Raw genomic sequence first — 24,714 nt, forward strand, 5'->3', positions numbered from 1 at the left:
ATGGAGGCCAAAAAGTCCCACAATCTGCCATCTGCAGTGAATCAGGAAAGCTGCTGGTGTCATTCAGACCAAGTCCAGAGGCCTGGGCAGAATGGCAGGGTGATGGTATAAGTCCTAGCCCAAGTCTAAGAGTCTGAGAACAAATAGCTCTGATGTACAAAAGTGGGAGAAGATGGCTATCTCAGCTCCAGCAATGAGAACAAGTTTACCGTCCTCCTCTTTTTGTTCTATTCGGGCCCTCAGAAGACTGGATGGTACCCACTGGTATTGGTGAGAATGGTTCTCACTCAGTCTACTGATCTACAATCTCTTCTGAAGACATCCTCACAGGCACACCCAGAAATAATGTTTCATCAGCTATCTGGGCATTCCTTAGTCCAGCCCACATAAAATTAGCCATTATATAATTCAACCAAAGACAAAACCCAATTAAAAAATAGACAAAGAACTTGAATAGACATTTCTCCAAATATGACATACAAATGGCCAAGAAGAGGAGGAAAAGACAACATCATTAGTCATTGGACAAATGCAAATCAAAACCCCAATAAGAAAAAAAAAAACAAACCCAATAAGATACCACTTGACACCCACTTGGATGGCTATAATAAAAAAAATAAAATAAAATAACAAATGTTAGAATGTGGAGAAATTGGACCCCTGGCATATTGCTGGAGGGAATGTAACAGGGCAGCTACTTTGGAAAACAGTTTGGTAGTTCCTCAAAAACTTAAACATGGAATTACCATATGACCCAGTAATTCTACTCCTAGTATATACCTCAAAGAATAGAAAACCGGCACTTAAACAACTACATGTACACACATGTTCACAGCAGCACTACTGACAACAGCCAAAAGACAGAAACAGCCAATCGGGGCACCTGGGTGGCTCAGTCAGTTAAGTGTCTGACTGGCTCAGGTCATGATCTCACAGTTCGTGGGTTCGAGCCCTACACCGGGCTCTGTGCTGACAGCTCAGAGTCTGAAGCCTGCTTTGGATTCTGTGTCTCCCTCTCTCTCTGCCCCACCCCCACTCATGCTCTCTTTCTCAAAAATTAATAAACATTTAAAAAATTGTTTAAAAAAGACAGAAACAGCTAAGTGTCCATCGAGAGATGAGTAAATAAACAAACTCTGGTATATACATACAATGGAATCTTAGCTACCCATAAAAAGGAATGGAGTACTGCTTCATTCTACATGCTACGTGCTGTAACACACATGAACTTCTGGAATATTATGCTAAGCAAAAGAAGCCAGACACAAAAGGTAACATTTATCATGATTGCATTCATATGAAATATCAAGACTAGGTAAACCCGTACAGACAGAATGCAGATTGGTGGCCACCAGGTGAAGGAGAGCAATTATATAAAGCACAGCTTCCTAAGTATGGGATCCCTCTGGGGTATAAATATGGTTTGGAACTAGACAGAGATGTTGGTTACACACCATTGTGAATGTGCTAAATGCCACTGAGTTGTAGATATGTACAGTTAATTTTTTGTTATGTGAATTTCACCTCAATTAAAAAAAAAAAGATGAATAGCCAATGGTACCATTATGTGGTACCATTAAGGGCCATTAAGGGCTATTCTCACAATAGCCATAAGACTCATACAGATTAATTTCTCCAGGGCTATGAGGCTAATAAACAACAGCAAAGCCAGATTTTAAACTCTAGTCTGCCTGCTCCCAAAGCTCATGCCATTGCCACAACATGAAACTGTCTAGCATCACACATCCTGCCCTATTTCTTGGATGTCTATGAGAGAATGTTCTGACCTCTCAAAATAAACCAGGGCTTCTCAGTTTAACATTAATCCTGGCAGCCACAAATCAGGACCTCTCTCAAGCAGTAGCAACCCAGAGTACTAACACCTCTGAGAAGCACCTGAGATTGCTATCTGGGCTACTCCATCATTCCCCAGGTCACCAAGGAAGACTCCGGAAAACCCAAATGTAGATATTGTGCCTTAGATGGGCTTGAAGGTAGGGTTCCAGGAAATGCCAGGGGAAAAAACTACTGTGGGCTTCATGGCAAACAAAACACAAAGCAGAAATCAGTACTGAGACCTAGTCTCAGTTCTGCCCCTAATTAGTTATATGACCTTGAGAAGCTGCCTGCCTTCTTTGCATTTATTTTTTCTACTATAGTACAGAAATAATAATCCTCTACCATCACATCTCACAGGTTTGCTCTGGTGTGATGAGCGCAAAAAGACAGATCTTGAACAGAAGAGTGCTTTGTAAAGTGCAGAGCACAAACCAACTGCAGGGTCATGATGATATGATAACCACTAGCTGGCTGGAGAGAAGATTAATGTCCATGAAACAATCGAAGGTGTAACAGTAGATAATTAGGTGTCTAATTATACGATACAGACCTGGAAGATTATAGTCTCAAAAGGGGAAGTCTCTGGGATTCTTCAGAGAAACTGTATAGAAAAGAACAGACATTGGGGCGCCTGGGTGGCTTAGTCGGTTAAGCGTCCGACTTTCGCTTAGGTCATGATCTCGCAGTTCGTGGGTTCGAGCCCTGCGTCGGGCTCTGTGCTGACTGCCAGCTCAGAGCCTGGAGCCTATTTCAGAGTCTGTGTCTCCCTCTCTCTCTGACCCTCCCCTGCTCACGCTGTCTCTCTCTCTCTCTCCTAGAAATAAATAAAAATATTAAAAAAAAAAAGAAAAAAACAGACAGGACTGAAGGATGATGGTGGAATAAATGTGTAGCCATGGCAAAGGGAGTGACAGACAGGACTAAAGGATGATGGTGGAATAAATGTGTAGCCATGGCAAAGGGAGTGAATAGCCAGCACAAAGGGAGTGAGGCAGTGAGACAGCAGCAGTGCTAGATCAGTTGCTGTGTGTTGGGAGGGCAGAAAGGACACAGTGGGTAGTTAGGTAAGGCCAGATTGTGGAGAGAAAACAAGCCAAGGGCAGGATGCAACTGGCTACAGGGAGCAACAGGAGTGAGCAGGGCTGGATTTCATAGCAAACACTTACTGAGCACTAACAATGTGGTAGGCACTATCATAGGTTATGGGGATACCAGGAGAGATAGACAGGAACCTTGCTCTCATGACTCGGCACTGGAACCCTAGCTCTTCTGTCTGCAGTGACATGAACATCAAGGAACATGCTTTATAATCACAAGAATCTGGATTAAATCCCTGCACTGCTATTGCTAGATCAGTGACGTTTATGAAATCACCAAAGCTCGCTAATTCCCATTTTCCTCATTTGCAATACAGAAATAATAATAATCTTTCATAGGATGGTGGTGAGTACTAAATTCTATAAAGCACATTAAAGAAAGAAACTTGGTATGTGCCTTCCCAACATACAACATGATAACTATTACCAACATGATAACTATTACCATTTATCATTTACTACCACTGTGACCTTGGGAAAAGTTGCTTAACCTCTCTGGGCTTCAGTTTCCCTCATCAGTAAACTTCTCAAGCTTGTTGTGAAGATTAAAGGAAATAACTGATCTAAAGCACCTAGCAGGAGACAACAGCTCAGCAAAGTTCCCTTTTCTTCTCTTATCTCCTTTCCTTAGCCCTCCTCCCTTTCCCTTTTCCCAGGCCCACATTTGAGATCTCCATTGTGACAATGCTCAGCTCCAGAAGGAGGGCACTGAGGACATAGCTAGGACACATGCTGACTCTTGAAGTCAGAAGGCTCATTGAGCCGCCAAACTAACTTACCCAGTGTCTGACCACTCCCATCAGGGAAGATGTTCTTTACCGACTTCTTGTCAAGTGGCTCCAATTAGCAAGCAAGAAGCCCATTTTACCTGATGGCCTGACAATTCCTCCCAAGAAACTAAACCAGAAGAGAAAGTTCTGAAATCTAAAATGATGATAAAAAACAGTGGTGGGGCACCTGGGTGGCTTAGTCGGTTAAGCGTCCGACTTTCGCTTAGGTCATGATCTTGCGGTTTGTGGGTTTGAGCCCCACGTCAGGCTCTGTGCTGACTGCCGGCTTGGAGCCTGGAGCCTGCTTCAGATTCTGTGTCTCCCTCTCTCTCTGACCCTCCCCTGCTCGCGCTGTCTCTCTCTCTCCTAGAAATAAGATAAAAAAAAAAAAAACCATTAAAAAAAAAACAGGAGAGTTCTATTTCCTGTGTCTTAAAACCGTAAGATAAAAGAGAGCGTGCTGGGCACCCTTATCCAGGGGCAGATAGGTCCCATGAGCATTGTGCACATACGACAAGGGCAGGCAAACCTGTGGCAACTTCCAAAGGTTCCGGGAATGTCTCAGAACAAGGCCCTCAGCCTGCTGGAGTCACTCAGGCATGAAGAAAAAATTAGGTTTTCACTAGTAAAGGTCAACTCATAAATACCTGATTAGCCCAAGCAAACATGTTCTGCTCCAAGTCCTGGGAGAATTTACAACTGGTCCAGAGCAGAAGTCAAGCTGAGTACACATTTTCAAAGCTATAACTAACAATTATCAAGGCGGGGCATGGTGGAGGTGGGTGACGGCTGGCTATAAGAGCCTAATCCAAATCAGGTGAGTCCAGACTCCCCACTGGAAGCTGCTTTTTCTGGAAACGACCTCTACACAAACCTGCAGCGCCAAAGTTAACTTGCCTTGAAAGACAAGAGCCAGCAAGACCACGGGAAATGCAGAGAAGCAAAGCATATTAATTCCAACATCCTTGCTCAATCCCAGGGAATTCCTTTTGTAAAGAAATATACCAGTAATTCTAATCTTATGCATTAGGAAGACATGATCACACCAAACCTCTGAAGCCACTGGCTATGCTTCCCCAAGAAGATGTGCCTTTGCCTCTGTGCTTCCATCATGCTTTGTAAATCAAGAAAGGAAAATGAAAGGGAAAATCATCTACCATAGAGCGCTTACTAGGATTTATACAAAAGTTGTTACCTTTTCTATTTTTTTATTTTTGTAATTTTTTTTTGAGAGAGAGAGAGACAGAGAGAGCAAGAGCAGGGGGAGAGAGAGGGAGAGAGAGAATCCCAAGCAGGCTCTGTGCTGTTAGCACAAAGCCAGATGTAGGGCTCAAACTCACAAACCATGAGATGATGACATGAGCTGAAGTCAAGAGTCAATGCTTTAACGACTGAACCACCCATGGGCCCCAAATTTTTAAATGCTTTTAATCCAATAATCCTGTATGATAGCTAATCTTTGTCCCATTTTATAAATGAAGAAACTGAGCACCAGAAAGATTAGGCAAGTTGCTCAGGAAAGGGGCTGGTAAAGGGCAGAGTCTAAATATGAACCTAGTCTGCCTGATTCCAAAACTTAACTTTTCTTTCGACAATTATTTATTGAGAGCTCACTATGTGCCATGCACTAGTCTTGGGTGAATATACAGCAGTGTATAAGACAGGCAACAACCTCTGTCTTTATAGAGATCTCATTCCTGAACAAAGCTGCCTCCATATTTAGCACACCACACTTCTAATAAGCAGATAACAGATCTCTGTATTTCTTTCTCCTCTACCAGGCAGGACTCAACAGGTACATATTAAAGGAATGAATGTGGTCCTTGCCCTCACCTCACAAGAATTTCTCTCAGAGGCTGCCCAAACAGCATTGTTATTTATTCATCAGTTCTGCATCCTTCTTCACATCTATGGCAATCTGTATCTTAAATGAAAGGCTTCCTTGTAGTACTGGCAATGAGTTGACATGAGTAGGACTTCAGAGTTTACAAAACACTTGTGTACATTATCTTATTTAATCCTCATAAACTTGAACAAATTACATATTATTCCCATCTCGCATGCAAACAGACATCAGAAAGTTTAGTTACTAGTTTCTTGGGACCTTAAACAAAATCGAGTACTGTCGATGAGTTAAAGCACAGTTCTCCCTGGTCCCAAGTGTGTTCTCCTCCCCTTTACCAAGAACATCTCATAATCTATTCTCAACACTGGAGAAACCAAAAGGGTGTCATGTCGCTATCTAGACCATTCTGTTTGAATAAGCTATTTCAGGTTTCCCATAGTATCAAAACAGAACAGATAAACAAAACCACTGCGTTTCATCCTATCATGGTATTTTTTTGATTGTTATTAATATCTTGTTATTTTCCCATTAAAGGTATTTTAACTGTGTTTTGTTATATTCTAATTTTCCATTTATCCCCAAAAGAACTTTTCACGCGAAACACTAAGTGTATGTGCTATATGTATAGAAAAAGCCCTGAAAATACTTTCATAATTTTTTCAAATTAGAAACATAATTCAACTTATGAAAATGCCTTTACAGGCTTGCCTGCTTCAGGAAAGACTTTAGCCTCTGAAGTGACACATACCATTAGGTAAAGGTTGCAGAAAGTATAAGCCTCAAATGCAGGTTAATAACTGAGTATGTTCTTTGCAAAAATAACCCAGCCCCATATCTCCATCCCTTACTCCCACCCGTCCCACAATCAACAGGTATATTCCAGTAACCGAGGCCAGGCTGAGGGCTTTGTCATTCCATTTACTTCAGGTAAAACTGTTCTAACTTTATTAATTACAAGGAAACTACAAGAAAGAAACAAACTCTTAAGCCAGATACCAAAGAAAATGACCGAAGGGAACAGATGCCTGCCCTCCGGGAACCCAAAAGGCATCCTACCTAAAAGGCCCTGCTGCCTCTGGTATAACATAGCACACTCCACACAAATCAAGAAGACTCAGGCTTGCCCGTTTTCAGAGATCTAGCCAAGACTGCCCAAAACCCTTTCCTTTACCAGTTTGTCATGATGCCTAAAATTCTAACGCTATAACTTCATTCAGTTCTTTAACAAACACATCCTGAGTACTACCCCTTGCAGAAGTGGTAGTAGTCAAATGGGTAGGGTGCGTGCGTGCGTGTGTGTGTGTGTGTGTGTGTGTATCCATGCCTCATGAATATTAGCCAAATTAGAGAGTCGGGCAGAGGGCTCTGCAAATGCAGGTCAAGAAAATAATTGTAACTACAGACACTGAAGAAGTCTTTCTGCATGTAGGAAATCAGTTCAGCATGGAAGTTTAGGAGGGAATAAAATCATTTGTGCTACTTTAGGACAGTATCAAGTGGCTTTAGGAGAGACTTGGATTTGAATTCTGGTTCAATTGCTTACAGGGTATAATGACAATCCGGCAGATTATTTTCCTTTCATGAGTATTTCTTCATGTGTAAAATGGGCATGATACACATTTCAAAAGACAGCTGTGTAAAACACTAGCTCCAACCTGGCACATGGTGTCAATGAATAAATATCCTTTCCTTCTCCCTTTTCCTGGTTAGAACAGGAACACACATCCAGGNCGAAGGCAATGAAAATTACTTTCCAGCTAAAAGAGCAAAGTCCTTTGGCAGTTAATAGAATAGAGAGTCAACCTGAAAGGGTATCTCAGGAGTCTAGAGAGTAACAAATCCAGGCATATCCGGATCCAGGTCTCAGCCTATATCTCTCTTCACCCCGAGACATGAGGCAACCCATTCAGGACAAATACCACATCGTTGTGCATCTAGTTAGATGAGGAAATGGAAACCCACTCCTCAGCTCCCCACAAAGACAGCCCTGTGCCAACTTCTGGTACTACAGGAGGCTGGAGCAGGACCTAGTGCAAGGAAAGTAATGTGAGTCCAGCTGCCAACATTTTAATTAGTCCAACCTTAAAAGTCTATAACCACAGGAGATTAAAAGGAGCCCCCAGGGAAAGCCTCTGCCCTTCACACAGTTCAGCGAATTAGATCTGCTCAAGTGCCCTAATTTTCAGCCCTGAATTCTTGGGGGAATCAGGCCTCACCAAGCTCTAACTCCTGGCTGAAAGTATAGGCACTCACTCAGCTCAGGAAGAGGGGTGGGTATGGGCTATGAGAGAGGCTGTATCAAGTATGCCCTGACGCCCTGATACCCTTTCAGCATCAGTAAACTAAGCCTTGCCTTGCCAGGCTCCATTCCTCCACCCCAGTGTCCTACTGTGACTCATTCTCCCAGTGGCTATACCCTAGCTGATCTACACCCAAAACACTAGCAAGGGCTAGTTTTGATTCTCGGTTCTGGGGTAACCTCACCCCAGTAATGCTCGTGTTTTAAAGGGAGAATCTCCAAAATGGAAATGACATCCAGACTCAAAAGAATTGAGCTACATGGTAAACCAGGAGGCAAATATGAAAACTGAGGCATGAATGGGTAAAGTTCAAGTTAATGACAAGATGTTACACTCAAAAGCCAGCAAACTTTACATTTCCCAAAGGCTCAGGCTCTCTCCCTTACAAGTTTTCCTGTTGTCACTGAGAGCGAAAAGGCAAGGCTATAAGGAAAAGTGAGAACCTAGGGGACATAGGGTACTAAGGAGACGGGATGAACCAGGGAATTATACAGATGACCAGACAATTCAAAGGAAAACTAATAATAAATTACTCACATTTGTGTAAGACTGAATACTTGTCACGTTATTTCATAAGAACTTGTCACACTATTTTGCATCAGCCTTGTGAGTTAGGGTCTATTAACCCCAAAATACTTGGTATGGGGAAACAGAGGCCTAGAGTATACAACCCACATTAACTATGACTACTTAATTCCTATTCTAGTGTTCTTTTTAAGTTGTATTTATTTATTTGGGGGGTGGGGGCAGACAGAGAGAGAATCCCAAGCTGACAGTGCTGAGCACCACATGGGGCTCAAACCCACAAACTGTGAGATCATGACCTGAGCCAAAATTAAGAATCAGATGCTCAACCAGCTGAGCCACCTGGTGCCCCTGGTGTTCCTTTTTTTTTATTTTTTTAAACTACATATTCCATAAAGAAAACAGTGAAGACTCAAGAGAACCAAGGTAGGAAGAGGGAAGAAAAAGAAATATAGGTTCAAAGGAAGTAAGTGAAAAGAAAATGCTTTAAGACAAAGCTATAAAACAAGAAGCAGCCATTTTATTAATCAGAAACTCTTGTGTTCCCACTCTGTCAGAAGGTGTGTGACAAGACATCAGACAAGGTGGCCAGTTTCAGGCCCACTTCCATGACAGAAAGCTTCATAACCACCGACCTGCTACCTGACAATACACAAGCAGCCTTCTCCTCCTTCTCAAGAGAACTTGGGAACACACGTACTAAACCAAAGAGATGACCACAAGAGGAATCCAAGCACTAGCTTTGACCAGCAGCTACACCCTAGTACCTCTGTTCCCAGGGCTTACCCTGGTCTAGCAGGAGGCTCTCCCAAAGCATAGCCTAAAATTCAGCTATCACTCTGCTCCAACACCTTAAGCCAGCAGAAGGTTGGCAGAAGACCCTGGGGCAAAGTGGGTCATACTCATCTTCTCTCAGGCCAAGAAGAGCTGATAGAATGTGATCACTTAGTGTTCCTTCAGTAATTGTATTTCCCACTAGGACAGTGGAGATATGGGACTATGCAAAACTTGGCATGTTCCCAGGCCAGAAAGCCCCAAATAGAGGCGAGCATTCTAGGACAGCCTAAAGTGAAAGAAGAACTTCCATGAAAAACTGTGACTTTAAGTCTGCTCTTATTTGGCCAAAATACTCACTATATATATTGGCTCCACCGCAAGCCATAATCCTGGAATAGTATCCTCACACATCACTTAAGTTTTACAAAGTACCTTATCTTCCATAGCCTCCATAAGGTAGAGAATAATACTCCTTTTTTTTTTTTCCACAAATCTGGAAACTAAGGCTCAGAAGGAAAAGGGAAACTTGTCAAGATTTTATAAACAGAAAATGGCAAAGCCTGGAGTTCAACCCTGATATTTCTATCTCCAAGATGCTCTGGTTTTTCTACATTGAAAGCCCAGCTATGTTAGGATGCTTAATAGCTAAAAAACAAGAAACCTAGATTCTCAGACTTGGAATCCACCAAGGAGTCACTGTATAACCTTAGGCAAATCACTTTATTTCTTTAGGCACCAGAAAGCTCATCTATAAAATGGAGAGTTCCGAAACAAGTGTGTAGAAGAAAAGAAGTCTTTGGTTCTGGAGAACTGTAAAGCATAGCCCCTTGCCCAGCACTTGAAATAGAGTCAACTACCCCCGTCATTCATCACCCCCTAACACTAACCCTCCTTATGACTGCCATACATTTTTGTTAATGGCACCACCAGCTCATTACCCACACTCAAAATATGGGCATACCTCTGGCTTTTCTCTTTCCTTCCCTCCCTACCCCTAGTAGGGAGGTCTTCATTCTACCACAATGAAGACCCTAATCTCTTCTCATGAACAACTGCAAAGTCTCCTCTATCTGGGCTCCCTGCCTCCAACCTCACCCCCACCAGTACATTGTATATACACTGTGAAATTAGTCATCCTAAAGCAAAACTCAGGTCATGTCTCTCCCTTGATCAAAACCTGCAAGAACAACTTATTGACTACAACATGAAATCTAAATTTTTTAGCCTGGCATTGAGGCCTTCTCTCATCTTTCCTCAATATCTTATGCCTTATTTTATAGTACTCTCCTTCATAGATGCTACTCTCCAGCCAATATGGACTAAATAATGTCCCCTAAAGACTACTTTTTTTCTAGTGCACCTGGGTGGCTCAGTCGTTAAGCATCTGACTTCGGCTCTGGTCATGATCTCATAGTTTTAAGTCTGAGTCCCACCAAGCTCTGCTTTAGGTAAGCCCTGCTCCCCTCTCTTTTTCTGCCCCTCCTGGGATTCTCTCTCTGGCCTTGCTCACTCACGTCCTCTCTCTCCCTCTCTTAAAAAAAAAAATTTTTTTTAAAAACCCTACTTTTTTCCACTCCATGCCTTTACACATGGAATGCTTGCCTCAACCTACCTTACCTTTCTGCCTAAAGTACCAGAAGAGCCACTAAGCTGCTCCCTCTTCCATAAAGCTTCCCTGATCTCACTTTCCAAAAGGACCATCAGTATCATTCATAGGGCACTGACCCTGGATTACCTTGCACAATAAACTATAAAATGGGAGACCCATCATGAGGATTAAAGAAGATCCTGTATGTGAAAGCATATAGCCCAGTCCTACTACAGAGTAGGTACTCAATAAATAGGAGCTCTTATTATAATAAAGGAAAATATCAGTGCACACCTTAATGCCCCTATTATACACACTACTTCTACTGGCAGGACCTGTCATTTAACATATGACATACATGTTAAATGTTGCTTGAAGAAGTAAAGAACACTCCAAACACACAGACTCTGTCCCAAAGCTTATAGCCAGAAGAGCTCAACCATAATCCTAGTTTTGGAAGATACAGACTGAATACACACCACTCTGTAGCTGTGTACTTCACCAGGGCAATATTCCCATTCAGGATTTATAAGTGAAATATACCCTCTCATTCCCTTCCTCACCCCTAAATTCCTAATCCCGTTTCTTCCAGGGCACTTAGATGACAGAACAAACATGCCACTAACCATACTGGGATTGTGCATTCGTAAATCCAAATGCACCTTTTTAACTCAATACATATAGCTGTTTCTTCCCCTCCCCACCAGTTATTAAAACTAAAATAGAAATATCCTTGGCCTTTGGGTCAGATAAACCTAATTCAAATTCTGGCCTAATAACCTTGGGAAAATCACTTAAATTCTCAGAGTTACAGTCTCCCCATCTACAAAATGAGAAAATATTCACCTTTAAGTGTTCTTGTGCAGATGTAAAGCACCCAGCCCAGAGCCTAAAACACGACAGGTGCTCAGTGAATAGTAGCTATCATTATTCTTATCATTGAAGTTATTTGAGTTGTCTTAATTACATATTTATCTCCTTAGTGATATGAAGTATGAGTTCCAGTGAACTTTGCCCTTGTCAGCAAAAGTTACTTGAAACAAACCTCCACGAGCTTGGCTACCCAGCAACACACATGCGCGCGCGCGCGCGCGCGCACACACACACACACACACACACACACACACACACACAAATGGACTGCTTTCTAACCTGTGTATGTATTCTACCTGAATGGCACCCGTCTCCCTGGCCACTACATTTTAGATGCTGGCTCTGGGAACCTGGCAAACATGGACACATTTGTTCTAACATCCACTACAGTGATGAGAGTTCTGAGAGCTTCCTGAGAGGCCTGAGATAACCCAGAGAGGCCGAACAGGAGCAGAGCTACCAAATCACCCTGGAGAGAATCAGAAGCATATGAGATTTGGAAGCCTGCCTGCCTGCCTGCCTGCCAGTGAAATTTCTGGTCATTACCTAGGCCAGAACTCCACACAAGGCAGCCAGAAGCTCAGTGTATGTGGCTAACAGAGGCAAGAGACAGATGCGTCCTCACTGGGCCATGCTGGCAGCACAGCTGTCTCTTACATCTCTGCCTCCTCCACCAAGTCTCCTTAGAGGCCCTTCCCCAATGCCCTGAAGGAAAGCTGGTGTGATGTCTGCTCAGGCTGGAGTTCTCGGAGGCCCAGGGAGTTCCAGAATCAAGAGATAACACTTATAAAGCCAGTCATCTTCACCAGACTAGCCTACCTCCCTGCTGTTACAACAAGCCCAGCAGGAAAGAAGTCTCCCTCCTCATTCCACAAGCCAGGCTAAGAAAAGCACTTAAAGTTTATTCTGTTCACGTGGCTGCCTCAAGTTTGACCTGATGTAAAACCGTGTAGACCATGGAGCCAAAGACAGGGACAGCAGGGCCCAAGGAAGCTTTGTCCACAGGTCTCATTTTGGCCCTGTCTGAGCACAGCCCATATGCACTCCCACCACAGCCAGCTGCTCAGGGTAGCCACTGCTGTGACAAACAAAAACTGCTAGCCACAGTCAAGGGCCAAACCATCTCCCAGTGTAACTAATAGTTGTTATTGAGCAGAGCTTCAGTAGGTGCTTAATAAATAGGGATAAAGTACTAGTCAGCAAAGAAATAACGCTCACAGAACCCCTCAGAAAACCCACCATGTGAATTCCAGTCCTCATCTCAGAGCACTCTTGTCTAGCTTGTCACAGAAACTGATGTCAATTTACTCAGCATTCTCCCTTCATGCTTACTCAACCCAAGGATCAACTCATTGTTATCCATTCATTTATTCAACAAATATCTATTGGGCACATACTCTCTGACCAGCATGGTGATAGATACTAAGGACTATGGTCAACAAAACAGACATAGATGGCTCTTGTCCTCAAGAGAGAGGAAAATAAGCAAATCAAAAAAAACCAAAACAATAAAAAACAGGAAAAAAATGGCTTTAAAATCTATATAACCCTTTCATATAAATTAACTCCTTTTAACCTCATTTCTCAAGTGAGGAAACTGTAGTTTGGGTCATACAGCCAGTAAGGACTTAAGCCAGTGCCCGGTGCTCTTGATTCCACATCAGGCTATCTCTTGCTTTAAGAGCCATAAGCAGGGTGTGAAGGGCACAGAGTACTACAGATAGCAGGTGCTACCAGAGTTTGATCAGAGATGAGAGGGAACTCACGGCTAGCACTGAAGTCAGGGAACACTTCATAGCGGACTGAGAGGTTAGGCAGGAAGAAAGGAGGAGAGGGAGCGGCAGTCTGAGAAGAGAGTACAACGACATAAGGAAAAGCAATAGAGAAGCACTATAAGGTTTGTTCTGCAGACCAGGATAAAGCAAAAAGTGTGGCTGGGCCAAGAGACAGAGAAAGGAACAGAGGAAGGTAAAGTAGGCAAAATGTTCTGGGACCAGAACCCTGGGTCAGGAAGGAAACTACCACCCACAGAGGGTCTTTAGCGCCTGCACCATCTCTATGCCAAGCTCCCCAGCAGAAAACAAAAGTACAGCGTGGATGGCTCATTTGAGGTTCTTATTTGCATGGCCTCTCATGAAATAAGTCTGCTACAGTCTAACAAACATTACAGGGCCATACCCATCTCTATGCAAGTCTACTTGCCCCAGCAAGCTGTGCCAACATAGGCAAGACTTTGTCAAATTCTCAGTGCCCAAAGAGCTTCCCCTTGGCCCTTTCCTGGTGGCCACAAGTAACCCCACAAAGTTTTAGGTACATTTACCCTGGCTGTGGAGGCCCCAAGTCCATATATAATGCAAGCAGCTGGGCCAAACAATGGTGAGACATGCAGTATAGTGCTCCGATGTTCCCCCTTCAGGGAGCCTGCTCCGTACATCCCAAGAGACAGAGATCTCTCCTTGCTCTGAACTGAGATGCCAAGGAAGTGGTACAGAATGCATAGGCCACACCATAGGCCACAGATATTGCTGGGCTCCCTTTTCTGTGCCTTATATGAAAGCTCTCAAGCTATATGGGGAAACTCCTCAGAAGCAGTGCTTGACATTGACTTTGTATACTCCCAATTCTGCCCAGTCCAATTTCTGTGAACAAAATACAACACTGTGAACCACTTTCTTGCTTTCCTCTGTAAAGGTCTCGGTCCTCTAACAATCCAAACTGGCTGCAATAGTGGAGACAGGCTCCACAACAGAGTAGAAACAGCATGTGAATGAGAATCAGACATAATTAGATTCTAGCCTTGGCTAAGACCTTGGGCAAGTTTATTCCTCTCATATGTAAAATGAGGAGTTTGGGAAAGATAGTCCTTAAAAGCCCTTCAGCTTTGACATAGTAGGATGTTAAATCCTAGCACCTAACACCAATGTCCTAAAAGGTCAGAGTGAGTTTTTCATCTGTCATTGTGTAAGCCGCAATTCAATGCCACTTGTAAGTCCAACTCTCCAAGGCCAAACTGGGGCAATAAAGACTCGAAGGTCAGTAGTTGTAAAATGGGTTTCAGAACTGAAGATACCAAATGAGGAGGTGGGAGGTAGGGCTAGAACCTAGGATAAAAAGCTACTTCAGGACTGGGCCTAAGACATAAGAGGAATACAGAGGGAGGGGCCATGCCAACTCTACATGTCAAAGCAATGAAGTCATGCATGAACCAAGAGGACATAATACCAAAGGGAGTACAGAGAGACACAAAACTCTAGGAGGCAAGAAAAGGAAGTTGAAGAAAAGCTAAGACGGCATAGCACCCAGAAGGCATTGTTCCCAAGATCATGGCCCTAGGGTGATACCACAGGCATCCTCTAAGATGGCCCCCAGTGATCCCACCCTTCTGGTATCCTTGCCCTTGTGCAGGCCCTTCACCTGGAGTATGGGATAGAATTACTGACTTGTTTCTAACAAATAGAATATGACAGAAGTGGGACGCCTAGGTGGCTTAGTCCGTTAAGCGTCTGACTTCGGCTCAGGTCATGATCTCACAGTTCATGGGTTTGAGTCCCACATCGGGCTCTGTGCTGAGAGCCAGCTCAGAGCCTGGAGCCTGTTTCAGATTCTGTGTCTCCCTCTCTTTCTGACCTTCCCCTGTTCACGCTGTCTCTCTCTCTCAGAAATAAATAAAATATTAAAAAAAAAAAAAAAGAATATGGCAGAAGTTGTGACACATCAATTGCAAGATTAGGCAATAAAAAAAAAAAAATGTCTTTTCCATCTTGGGTACTCCCTTTTGGATCACTTGTCCTGCAGGAAGCCAACTGCCATGTCATGAAGCAGCTCAATGGAGAGGTTCCTGTGGCAAGGGACCAAAGTCTGCCAACAAACACATAAATTAACTTGCAAATGCTCTCCCCCCAAAATGAGCCACCAGCCCTAGCCCAACAGCTTGATGCAACCTCATGAGAGACCTTGAGCCAGAGGCACCCAGCTAAATGATACCCACATTCCTAACCCACAGAAACCATGAGATAATAAATGTTTACTATTTTAAGCCTCTAAGTTTGGGGATAATCTGTTATGCACCATTACAGGTGGGGACTGGGCCCATCTGGCCAGCCATTTCAAGTCTGCAGGTGCAGCGGGAGAAGTGGTTACACCCAAAAAAAGGAAGGGGGTATGGGCCGGAAATAAAGTCAAATACCAGTACCCAGAGTTTATCAACAGCTTCCCTTCAGCCTAGAGTAAACCCTGAATAAAAGCCTAGTTTGGCCACACTCTGAGCCTATACATGTTTGATGGGTAAACCTCAAGTTAAACAATGGATCTCTAGCAGGTTCAGAGAAGCAACTACCCTTAGAGAGGGGACACCATGAGTCGACACTTAGATTCTAACTGAGGCTTTTCAGTACCCAACTATCCCTACTTACATAGTACTTTAGAGTTTATGAAGCCCTTTCACTATAGGCATTATCTCATTTGATCCTCACTACAAATCTGTTCACTAAGGTTATTTGTTCTCTTTCTACAGATAAAACAAACTAAGGCTGAAAGAGATGAGGCAAACTACCCTCCACTAGATCCACAGCTAGCAAGGAAAGGAGCTAGAATTCTAAAGTCCCCCTAAGTCCAGATATTTATGTCTGATGGCTGTGGCCAACTCAGACTCTTCTGCAAAGCTGAGACAATCGTCTCACTCTACATCTAGGCTTCTATCCAGCCCTACCCACTCATCCCCAATCCTCTCCTCCCCACTCCACGTGGGACCTAGTGGAATTAAGACAGTTTCCCAGTTACTCTTAACTGCATTCTCTTGCTAAGGACGGCAATGATAAGAGTCTGGTGTCTTTAAAAATCCTACACAAAGTTCTTCCAGGTGAAGTGAGGCTATTATTGGACCCAAACTGATCTAGATGATTTTTCCTAGCAAAGAAATGAGCAATTCTAAAATAGTGAACTTTCTAAATAAGTGAAGCTTACTTCTTCAATGTTAGATAACCCTTTCCAAGGAAACTTTTTTCAACTTCTAACCAGCTTAGTAAACTACAGGAGAATCAGAACCAGAAAACAAATCCCATTCAGTTTAGTTCCACAAACTTTGTAACATACAAAGTATACTACACGCCAAGCCTAGTGCTAGGAATTTGCTGTCCTAACTCCCAAGGAGTTTATGGTACACTGAGGAAGGCAAGCAGATACACAGATAACGCCAAGAGTATAGCATGGTTCTTAAGATTGTAGACTCCACCAGCCTCTGCAGCAGCACTTTGTGATATATGACTAGACTGTTCAAACATCCTTGTTGACACAGCTATCACCAGACCGCTGAAGCTAAAAGGGCTCTGGGAGCCAGATCAGTAAGGCACACATCAACAGGTCATATGTTCTGATTTTTTTTAAAAAAGGCAGGGGGAGGTCTGTGGATGGCTAAGTTGGTTAAGTGTCCGACTTCAGCTTAGGTCATGATCTCACGGTCTGTGAGTTCGAGCCCCCATCAGGCTCTGTGCTGACAGCTCAAAGCCTGGTGCCTGCTTCAGAGTCTCTGTCTCCCTCTCCCTCTGACCCTTCCCCTGCTCACTCTGTGTCTCTCAAAAATGAATAAATGTTAAATGTTTTTAAATAAAAAATAATTTAAAAAAACAAAAGCAAACAAAAAACCACAAAGGCTTAAACATGGATCCCCAGAGTTACAGTTCTGATCCTGTCAGAACTATATGGGACCAAGAACACAAATTTCTCAGCTATAAATTTGTCACCTTTTAAAAGGGCATAATAATAAAAATAGTCCTACCTACTTCCAAAGTTGAGGATAAAATAAAATAGATTATAAAGGAATGAACAGTTCTGAGCATGGATGAAAATATCAAGTATCCTGGATGAGCAGCACCCCCAAGGGTTGAGGAATAACTCAGAATGTGATAGTTTGAAAGGAAGAGAGAAAATATGAACCATTCAAAGCTTTTCCAACAAACTTTAAAAGACGTTTTAGGTAGGAGCACCTGGGTGGTTCAGTCAGTTGAGTGTCTGACTTCAGCTCAGCACATGATCTCATGGTTCGTGGGTTCGAGCTCCGCATCAGGCTGTCTGTGCTGACAGCTCAGAGTCTGGAGCCTGCTTCGGATTCTGTCTCCCTGTCCCTCTGCCCCTTCCTGCTCACAATCTGTCTCTCTCTCAAAAAAAATAGAACATTTAAAAAAATAATAAAAATAAAAATAAATAAAAAAAAAAGAGGCTTTCAGCTGGCACAATAAAAACAGAGATGAATAAAGGACAACCTCTCCTTTCTTCTTCCACAGAGCATACACTTGGGAGAGAGCAAACATATTTACAGTGTGTTCTGTGCTACATTAGAAATTTAGACAAAGTGTCCACAAAGTGTCCTCGGAGTAATAAAGCAAGCTCTGTATTACTATTATTTTATTTCTTAAACTGTGTCCTGGGCACATGGTATGCAATGTATCATTCTTTATAGTTTGTTATATATCTTAAATAGTTCATATTTTTTAATGTTTATTTTTGAGAGAGAGAGAGAAACAGAGCTCAAGTCGGGGAGGGGTGAGGAGAGGGAGGGGAGACAGTCTCCAGGCTTCCAGCTGTCAGCACAGAGCCAGACACGGGGCTTGAACCCATGAACCACAAGACCCTGACCTGAGCTGAAGTTGGATACTCAACTGAGTATCCTAGGCACCACCAAATATTTCTTTTCTTTTTTTTGTTTATCAGCAGTAACAGAAGGGGGCGGGGGGAGGGAAGGAGAAAAAAAGAAAAGAAGGAAGGAAGGGAGGGAGAGAAAAGTTCTGTTGGAAGCCCAGTTTGGAGTCTCTCTCCCTAGAAGTCTAACAGCCAGAGCTGCTGGGTTTCCTGGAGTATCGTTTCCCACAAAGGGAAATGTACCACAGCATGCCCATGAAGTCATTGAGCAACATATCTCAAAGTTACTCAGCAGGAAACGGGGGGCCCCTTGGTGCTCAAATCCAAGTCCTACGGAGTCCTAAGAAACCATTCCACTCAACAAGACCACATCCCTTCCTTGCCAGAGAACAGGGGTTCTTAACATGAGGGCCCCACATTCCTAAGTAGCCCATGGATAGAATTCAGAGGGGCCTGTGAATTTGGATGGGAAAGAAATTACATCTTTATTTCCAGTATCCTTTTAATGAAAGTTAACATTTCTTTCAATTATCTATTATGGGCAACCAACCATGGTTTTACTAACAGGACCTATGATTTTGTCACCAAAAGAAAAGACAAGACACTTTCACATTACATTACACTGCTATAGACATCTCAAAATATTATTTACACTCGTCATTACTTCAAAATTACGGTAGTTCTTAGATCTGCTGCTAGATTACGTCTGACTGCAATCTTCTGTCTACAGGCCTTCATGCGAGGTAACTGGCCAAGTATGAAGCAACTCTGCCCAGTTATTGTTCAGCCAGCCGCCAAACAGTGAGACTCCATGTGTTCCCACTGGTGACCCAGGCATCTACAATGTCCCCTTTCCTCCAGCCTTCCCCAGGTCAAGACCACCACTTCCTCCTGGTTCCCTTCTGCCTCTAACCAACTCTTCCTTCCAGGAAGCCCTCACCAGTCACCTCAGCCTAGCCCAACACACACACAGATCTCTTAATCCTTAGCCTACACTGTCTACACTGCCTGGATTTATGCTTCACTAAGCTTGTGCTTTATGCTACATTTAATATTCTCTAAATATATATTCCCACCCCTAACCCCAGACTTAGACTTCTTTGGTAGCCCTGTCTCTTCCATAGTGCCAAGCAACCAGTAAGCACTCATTATGGGCTTGTGGATTGAGTTAAGTCAGGGTCCTTGACTTGACTGTCTTCATCTAGTTCTACCAGTAACCCACTGTGGAACTTCTATTTGATGCTTCTCTGGATGCTGGTTTCCTTGTTTGTAAAAATAAGTGGGCTGATCTAACTGATGTTTCCACCTCTTAACTTCTGAATTAGGCAACCACTTTTTATCTCCCAAGATCTGAGAAAAAAATTATGGGGGAAACTGAAATGCCTCCCCCAGCTCTCCCAGGCACTGTTAGTCACTTGCTCCTCTGGGCTTCCCACAGTCTTTTGTGTGTGTATACAACACCTCTATCACAGAGTTTTTCACAAGTTGTAAGAGAGTGTATAACCTAAGGGCTGAGGTAAAGGCCGGGAGAAGAGTCAGGCTGTCTGGATTCAAATTCCGGCTCTACTCCCTACTTGCTATATAACTGTGGGCAAGTTACTTAACCTCTTTCTATGATTCCATTTCCTCAAATATAAAACAGGGCTAATACTTAGCACACCAGATGATTCTAAGAAATAAATGAAATAAAGTGTTTAGAATAATGCCTGCCACACATTAAGCACTAACAAACGCTAGTTGCTATTATTGCTGCTGTTATTAATGTCTTACTAGGCACTGAGTTGCTACTTCAGCTGGACCTCTGTCCTCCTATTCTCCAAACAGCACTCTGCTCATGCTTTCTCTCACGGCACCCAGCACGCGATAATATATTTATTTATGTATTTATTTCCTATTTCCCTACTAGACTGTAAACTCCTTAAGGGCAGGGAACATGTCTGTTTTGTTCATCCTTAAATTCCCACCACCAAACATAGTATGTGGCCCAGAAAAGACACTCAAACATTTGTTGAATAAATAGCGCACGACCTGGCACTGTTTGAGGTTTGCTGAATAAATTAACCTAGCTAAGGGGTGACAGTCAAAGCTGAGGTGCGGATGCAGATGATGTCCTATCTGCCCCAGGATCGATGTGACCCTCTCTTAGCCCCAATATTAGCCTCAGCCAAGCCCCACCCACCTGCTCTTGGCCCCAGTCCAGTTCCGGGAGCTACCCTCAGCTAAAATTAGCCACCAAGATGGCCAGGCCATTTATAGCCTCAGAGGCAGCAGCAACTAGCTGGGTGGGCAGGCAGGGTTCTGGCTTCCCACTACCGTCAGGGGTTGATTGAGAAGTCAGCCTGCAGTCCGCAAACTGCCTAGATGCCTATCCTCCAAGGCCCTGTTTTGGCTATAATGAGTCACACCACAGTTACTGATCAGAGGCCCTCAGTATCTCCAACACTGGCAATCACAACCTGACTCACCTGGGATCCCCCACAAACATTCTACAGAAAACATTTTGAGTTTCTGGAAGCAATGAGCCCAGAGTGTATGGCAAGTTCCAAGCATCAGTTCCAGGCGAGCTTCAGAAAAGCAGTCCCCAGGGTAGCACTCCGAGTCACAGATCCTTACTGAGAAAATGACTTAGCACACCTGGGGGTGCAGGCATCATAGAGCCAAAAGGTGACAGGGATGGCCTCCCTACTGTCCAATGAGAGAGCCTCATAGCAGAGCATCTGCCTTCACTGCAGGAACAGGGCTTTCAGATAAACATACACACCCAACAAGAGAAAATCCAATTCTCTGGTCCCTGCAGAATATCCGGATCTCAGCTACAGTCACCAGGGCCTGCCTAAATAATTCACCAGGAAGAAAGTGACCTTCTCTTGGCCCTGCCTAGCACTCCTTTAACAAGGCAGTGCCAGAGAAGATGGAAGAAATCTAAGACCTGCCTGTAAGACTGCACAAGACCAGTTTCTTCACCTATAAAAATGGGGATAATACCACCTGCCATGCATTCTAGTGGAGATTATGAGACTTTTACAGGGAAAATAGTGTAATTGTAAGACATAAACTGTAGAGAACAAGGGACACAAGGCTGGCTCAGTCAGTAGACATGTGTCCCTTGATCTTGGAGTCTTAGGTTCAAATCCCACACTGGGTGTATAGATTACTTAAAAAATTTTAAAACCTTAAATATGTATGTATGTATGTATATATATATACACACACATATATATATAAATTTTGGGGTGCCTAGGTGGCTCAGTAAATTAAGCATCTGACTCTTGATTTTGACTCAGGTCATGATCTCAAGGTTTGTAAGATGGAGCCCTGCATCAGGCTCTGCATTGACATTGCAGAGCCTGCCTGTGATTCTCTCTCTCCCTTTCTCTCTAACCCTCCCCTATTCATTCATTCATTCATTCATTCATTCATTGATTCATTCATTGTCTCTCTTCCTCTCTCTCCCTCTCTCTCTCTCTCCCTCCCTCCATCAAAATAAACATTCTAAAAAATAAATAAGAATAAACTAAAATAAAAAATAAATTGACTGGGTATGCTGAACCTGATTAGAGAAATGGCAAGTTGACAGACAAGTAAAACTGTGTTCTAAGAATACACGGGACTGGAAAAGCTAAGAGAGTGTCTGGCTGCATAGAAAGCTTCTCCTCAAATCATCTAGTAGAGTCCAGTCCATAAGCCACCTCTTTGCAAAAAATGGGTCCCAGACAGGCCAGGCCCAAGGGGGCAATCTCCTAGAACAATAGTGCTGGGGTCCCCAGACTCCCACAAACTATAACCATGTCCAGCACCTAGGGTATCTCCCTAAGACTTCCCTCCTTGGGATTCAGTATTACTGTGACAACAGAAATGAATTTCTTTTTTTTAAATGTTTATTTATAGGGGCGCCTGGGTGGCTCAGTCAGTTGAACAGCCGACTTCAGCTCAGGTCAGGATCTCACAGTCTGTAGGTTCAAGCCCTGCATCAGGCTCTGTGTTGACAGCTCAGAGCCTGGAGACTGCTTCCAATTCTATGTCTCTCTCTCTCTGCGCCTCCCCTGCTTGCTCTCTCTCTCTCTCGCTCTCAAAAAAATAATAAATATTAAATAAATAAATGTTTATTTATATTTTTAAGTTTATTTATTTATTTTGAGACAGAGAGATAGCAAGTGAGGGAAGGGCAAAGAGAAGGAGAGAGAGAGAGAAAATCCCAGGCAGGCTCCATACCATCAGCACAAAGCCCAGTGTGGGGCTGTATCCCAAGAACAATAAGACCATGACCTGAGCTGAAGTCAGATGCTTAAGTGACTGAGCCACCAAGGCACCCCTAATGTTTATTTATTTTTGAGAGAGAGAGGGGCAGAAAGAGAGGGAGAAATAGAATCCTAAGCATGTTCTGTGCCATCAGTGCAGAGTCCAATACAGGGCTCGAACCCATGAACCACAGGATCATGACCCAAGCCAAAATCCAGAGTCAGACACCCAGCCGACTGAGCCGCCCAGGCACACCAACAGAATCTAATTTGTGAACTGAGAGGAATCAAAGACCAAACAAGAGACCTACGTGATATAATCAGCATAGTTAGTCCTCTAAGATATGTTGTAAAGAGGGCTGTCCCCCTAAGCTCAAGTCATGGGGTGGTTCTGAGGGATGCTAGAATGCCTCTTACCTTAGGTATGCACACACACACATACATACACACACACACACACAACTTGATAGTAAGCTAATGCCTAAAATTCAAAACTGTATCCCTTTAGTCTGTGTCTAGGATATAAAACACCTCCCTCCTCAAAATACTCATTTTATGCCAGGCACTCACATTTTAGGGTGAGAAAAGACACTTTATCGGTTATAAACAGGAATGTCACTGAAACAGCAGAGATGCTCCAGTCTGATCTACATCTGCCTACTAGTCTTTCCCTTCACAACCCAAAGAAAACCAAGCTTTGAGCTACCTTTCAGGGGCCAAGGAGATGCCATGTGGAAAAAGAGGATTAATATGCAAGAAGGACGTATCTTCAAAATAACAGCCTAGGTGCTATGCTTGTACATAGGGCAATCCCCACCTCAACTGGAACCCAGCCCTTCAGATATTTGGAATCACACTCACCTGTAATCAAAGAAGTTAAAAAGGGGAATTTTCCGAGAAAGAGTCTACCACCAAAGCCAGCATCTGTATCCATCCATGAAACTTCCCAGCCACCATGACCTATGTTTCCTTTTCCTCCTTGTATCAATGGGTATCCACTGAGTAGTCTCCCCATTTAAGCTTGCCTACCCTCATCAAGAACTCAGCTATAAACGCTCCCCACACTGCAGCCCACTGCTTTGGATGGATCACAATCACAGAGTGAGAGAAATAGGAAAAGAAAACTGAATTCCTTCTAAGCCTCGTGTAAAACAACTGAATTTTACAAAAGTATTCTTTCCTTCTGCAACAGATCACCAGAGCTCCTGATATCTGACAAGTGTCCATGATTTGCATAAGGAAAAACAGATCAAACATGTCATAGAATTCCTACTCTGATCAGTCAGAAGAAACAGAATAAATCAACAAGTGGTCCCAGAAATTAAACCACACCTTTGCTTTAAAAAAAAAAAAAAAAGGGCATTTAACTCCCTAGTGGTAAGTAGGATTCTAAGGAACTATGCTGATATTTCAAATGGGATAGCTAAAAGACAGCAGATTACCTAAGGGAAGGGAGGGACTAAGCTTCCCAGCTTGTTGAAACAGAAAGACACACCTCAACACCAAGCTATAGGGCAATAGAGCTGGCCCAGCCCTGACTTTCCCTGCCCAACCCAAGTAGCCTCAACCTCCCCTGTGCTGCCAAGTGCTGAAACTGGCCAAGAGCAACAGATGTATCATCTGCCCAAGCCATTCTTCCTGAAGAGTAGTCCTGAGAAGGGGACCTGATCTGAAAGGCCAAGGTGCCCCAAAGGCCAACCTCTTCTGGTTGCGGACTAAAGACATCCTGGGGAGGGAAGAGGAAAGTGGTTCATCAGAGACAGAAACATTAGCCATGGCTCCTAAACAGAAAGAACTCCTTGGGCTGCTGAGAACTGGCAGGGCCATGTGTGGGTCCTCCATCAACAGCCTATGTAGAAACCTAAGGTTCAACTTGCCCGCTCAGGCACCTCGGTTCTGAGTCAACGCCCCCAAGCCCAGTCCAGCCGTGGCAAGGCCTTACCTGCTGCAGTGGACTCCTCAGAACTAGCCCCTGAGCCGGTTCCTGTACTCTTCTCGCTGTGGCTATGGCTGAGGCTCTGGCCGTGATGCAGGAGGAGCCCCCAGAGGAGCCACAGGGCAACACGGGCGCACACATCCATGACTCTAGGTCTCAGTCAACATGCGCCTGAGATGGACACCTCGGGATCCCAGAGGCAAAGCCAGGAGCCCAGAAGTGTAGCCGACAGTCCTGGAACCCCAGGCAAGATGCCCTCGAGGCGCCGCAGCTGTCCAGCCACCCGCCGGCT

The 24,714-nt window shown here is 43.7% G+C and overlaps 1 protein-coding gene across 1 annotated transcript in view; it reads right to left on the reverse strand.

The window, feature by feature from the left end:
- STIM1 (stromal interaction molecule 1) overlaps positions 1-24,708 on the reverse strand; it is a 172,332-nt gene extending 147,624 nt beyond the window's left edge. The window contains exon 1 of the mRNA XM_077762266.1: positions 24,429-24,708. Coding sequence (XP_077618392.1) covers positions 24,429-24,567 — 139 coding nt within the window. The 5' untranslated portion in view covers positions 24,568-24,708. The remainder of the gene's footprint in view (positions 1-24,428) is intronic.
- Positions 24,709-24,714: the final 6 nt, after the last annotated feature.

Source organism: Crocuta crocuta, unplaced genomic scaffold, assembly GCF_008692635.1.
Source record: "Crocuta crocuta isolate KB4526 unplaced genomic scaffold, BGI_CrCroc_1.0 scaffold306, whole genome shotgun sequence".
Lineage (NCBI taxonomy): Eukaryota > Metazoa > Chordata > Mammalia > Carnivora > Hyaenidae > Crocuta > Crocuta crocuta.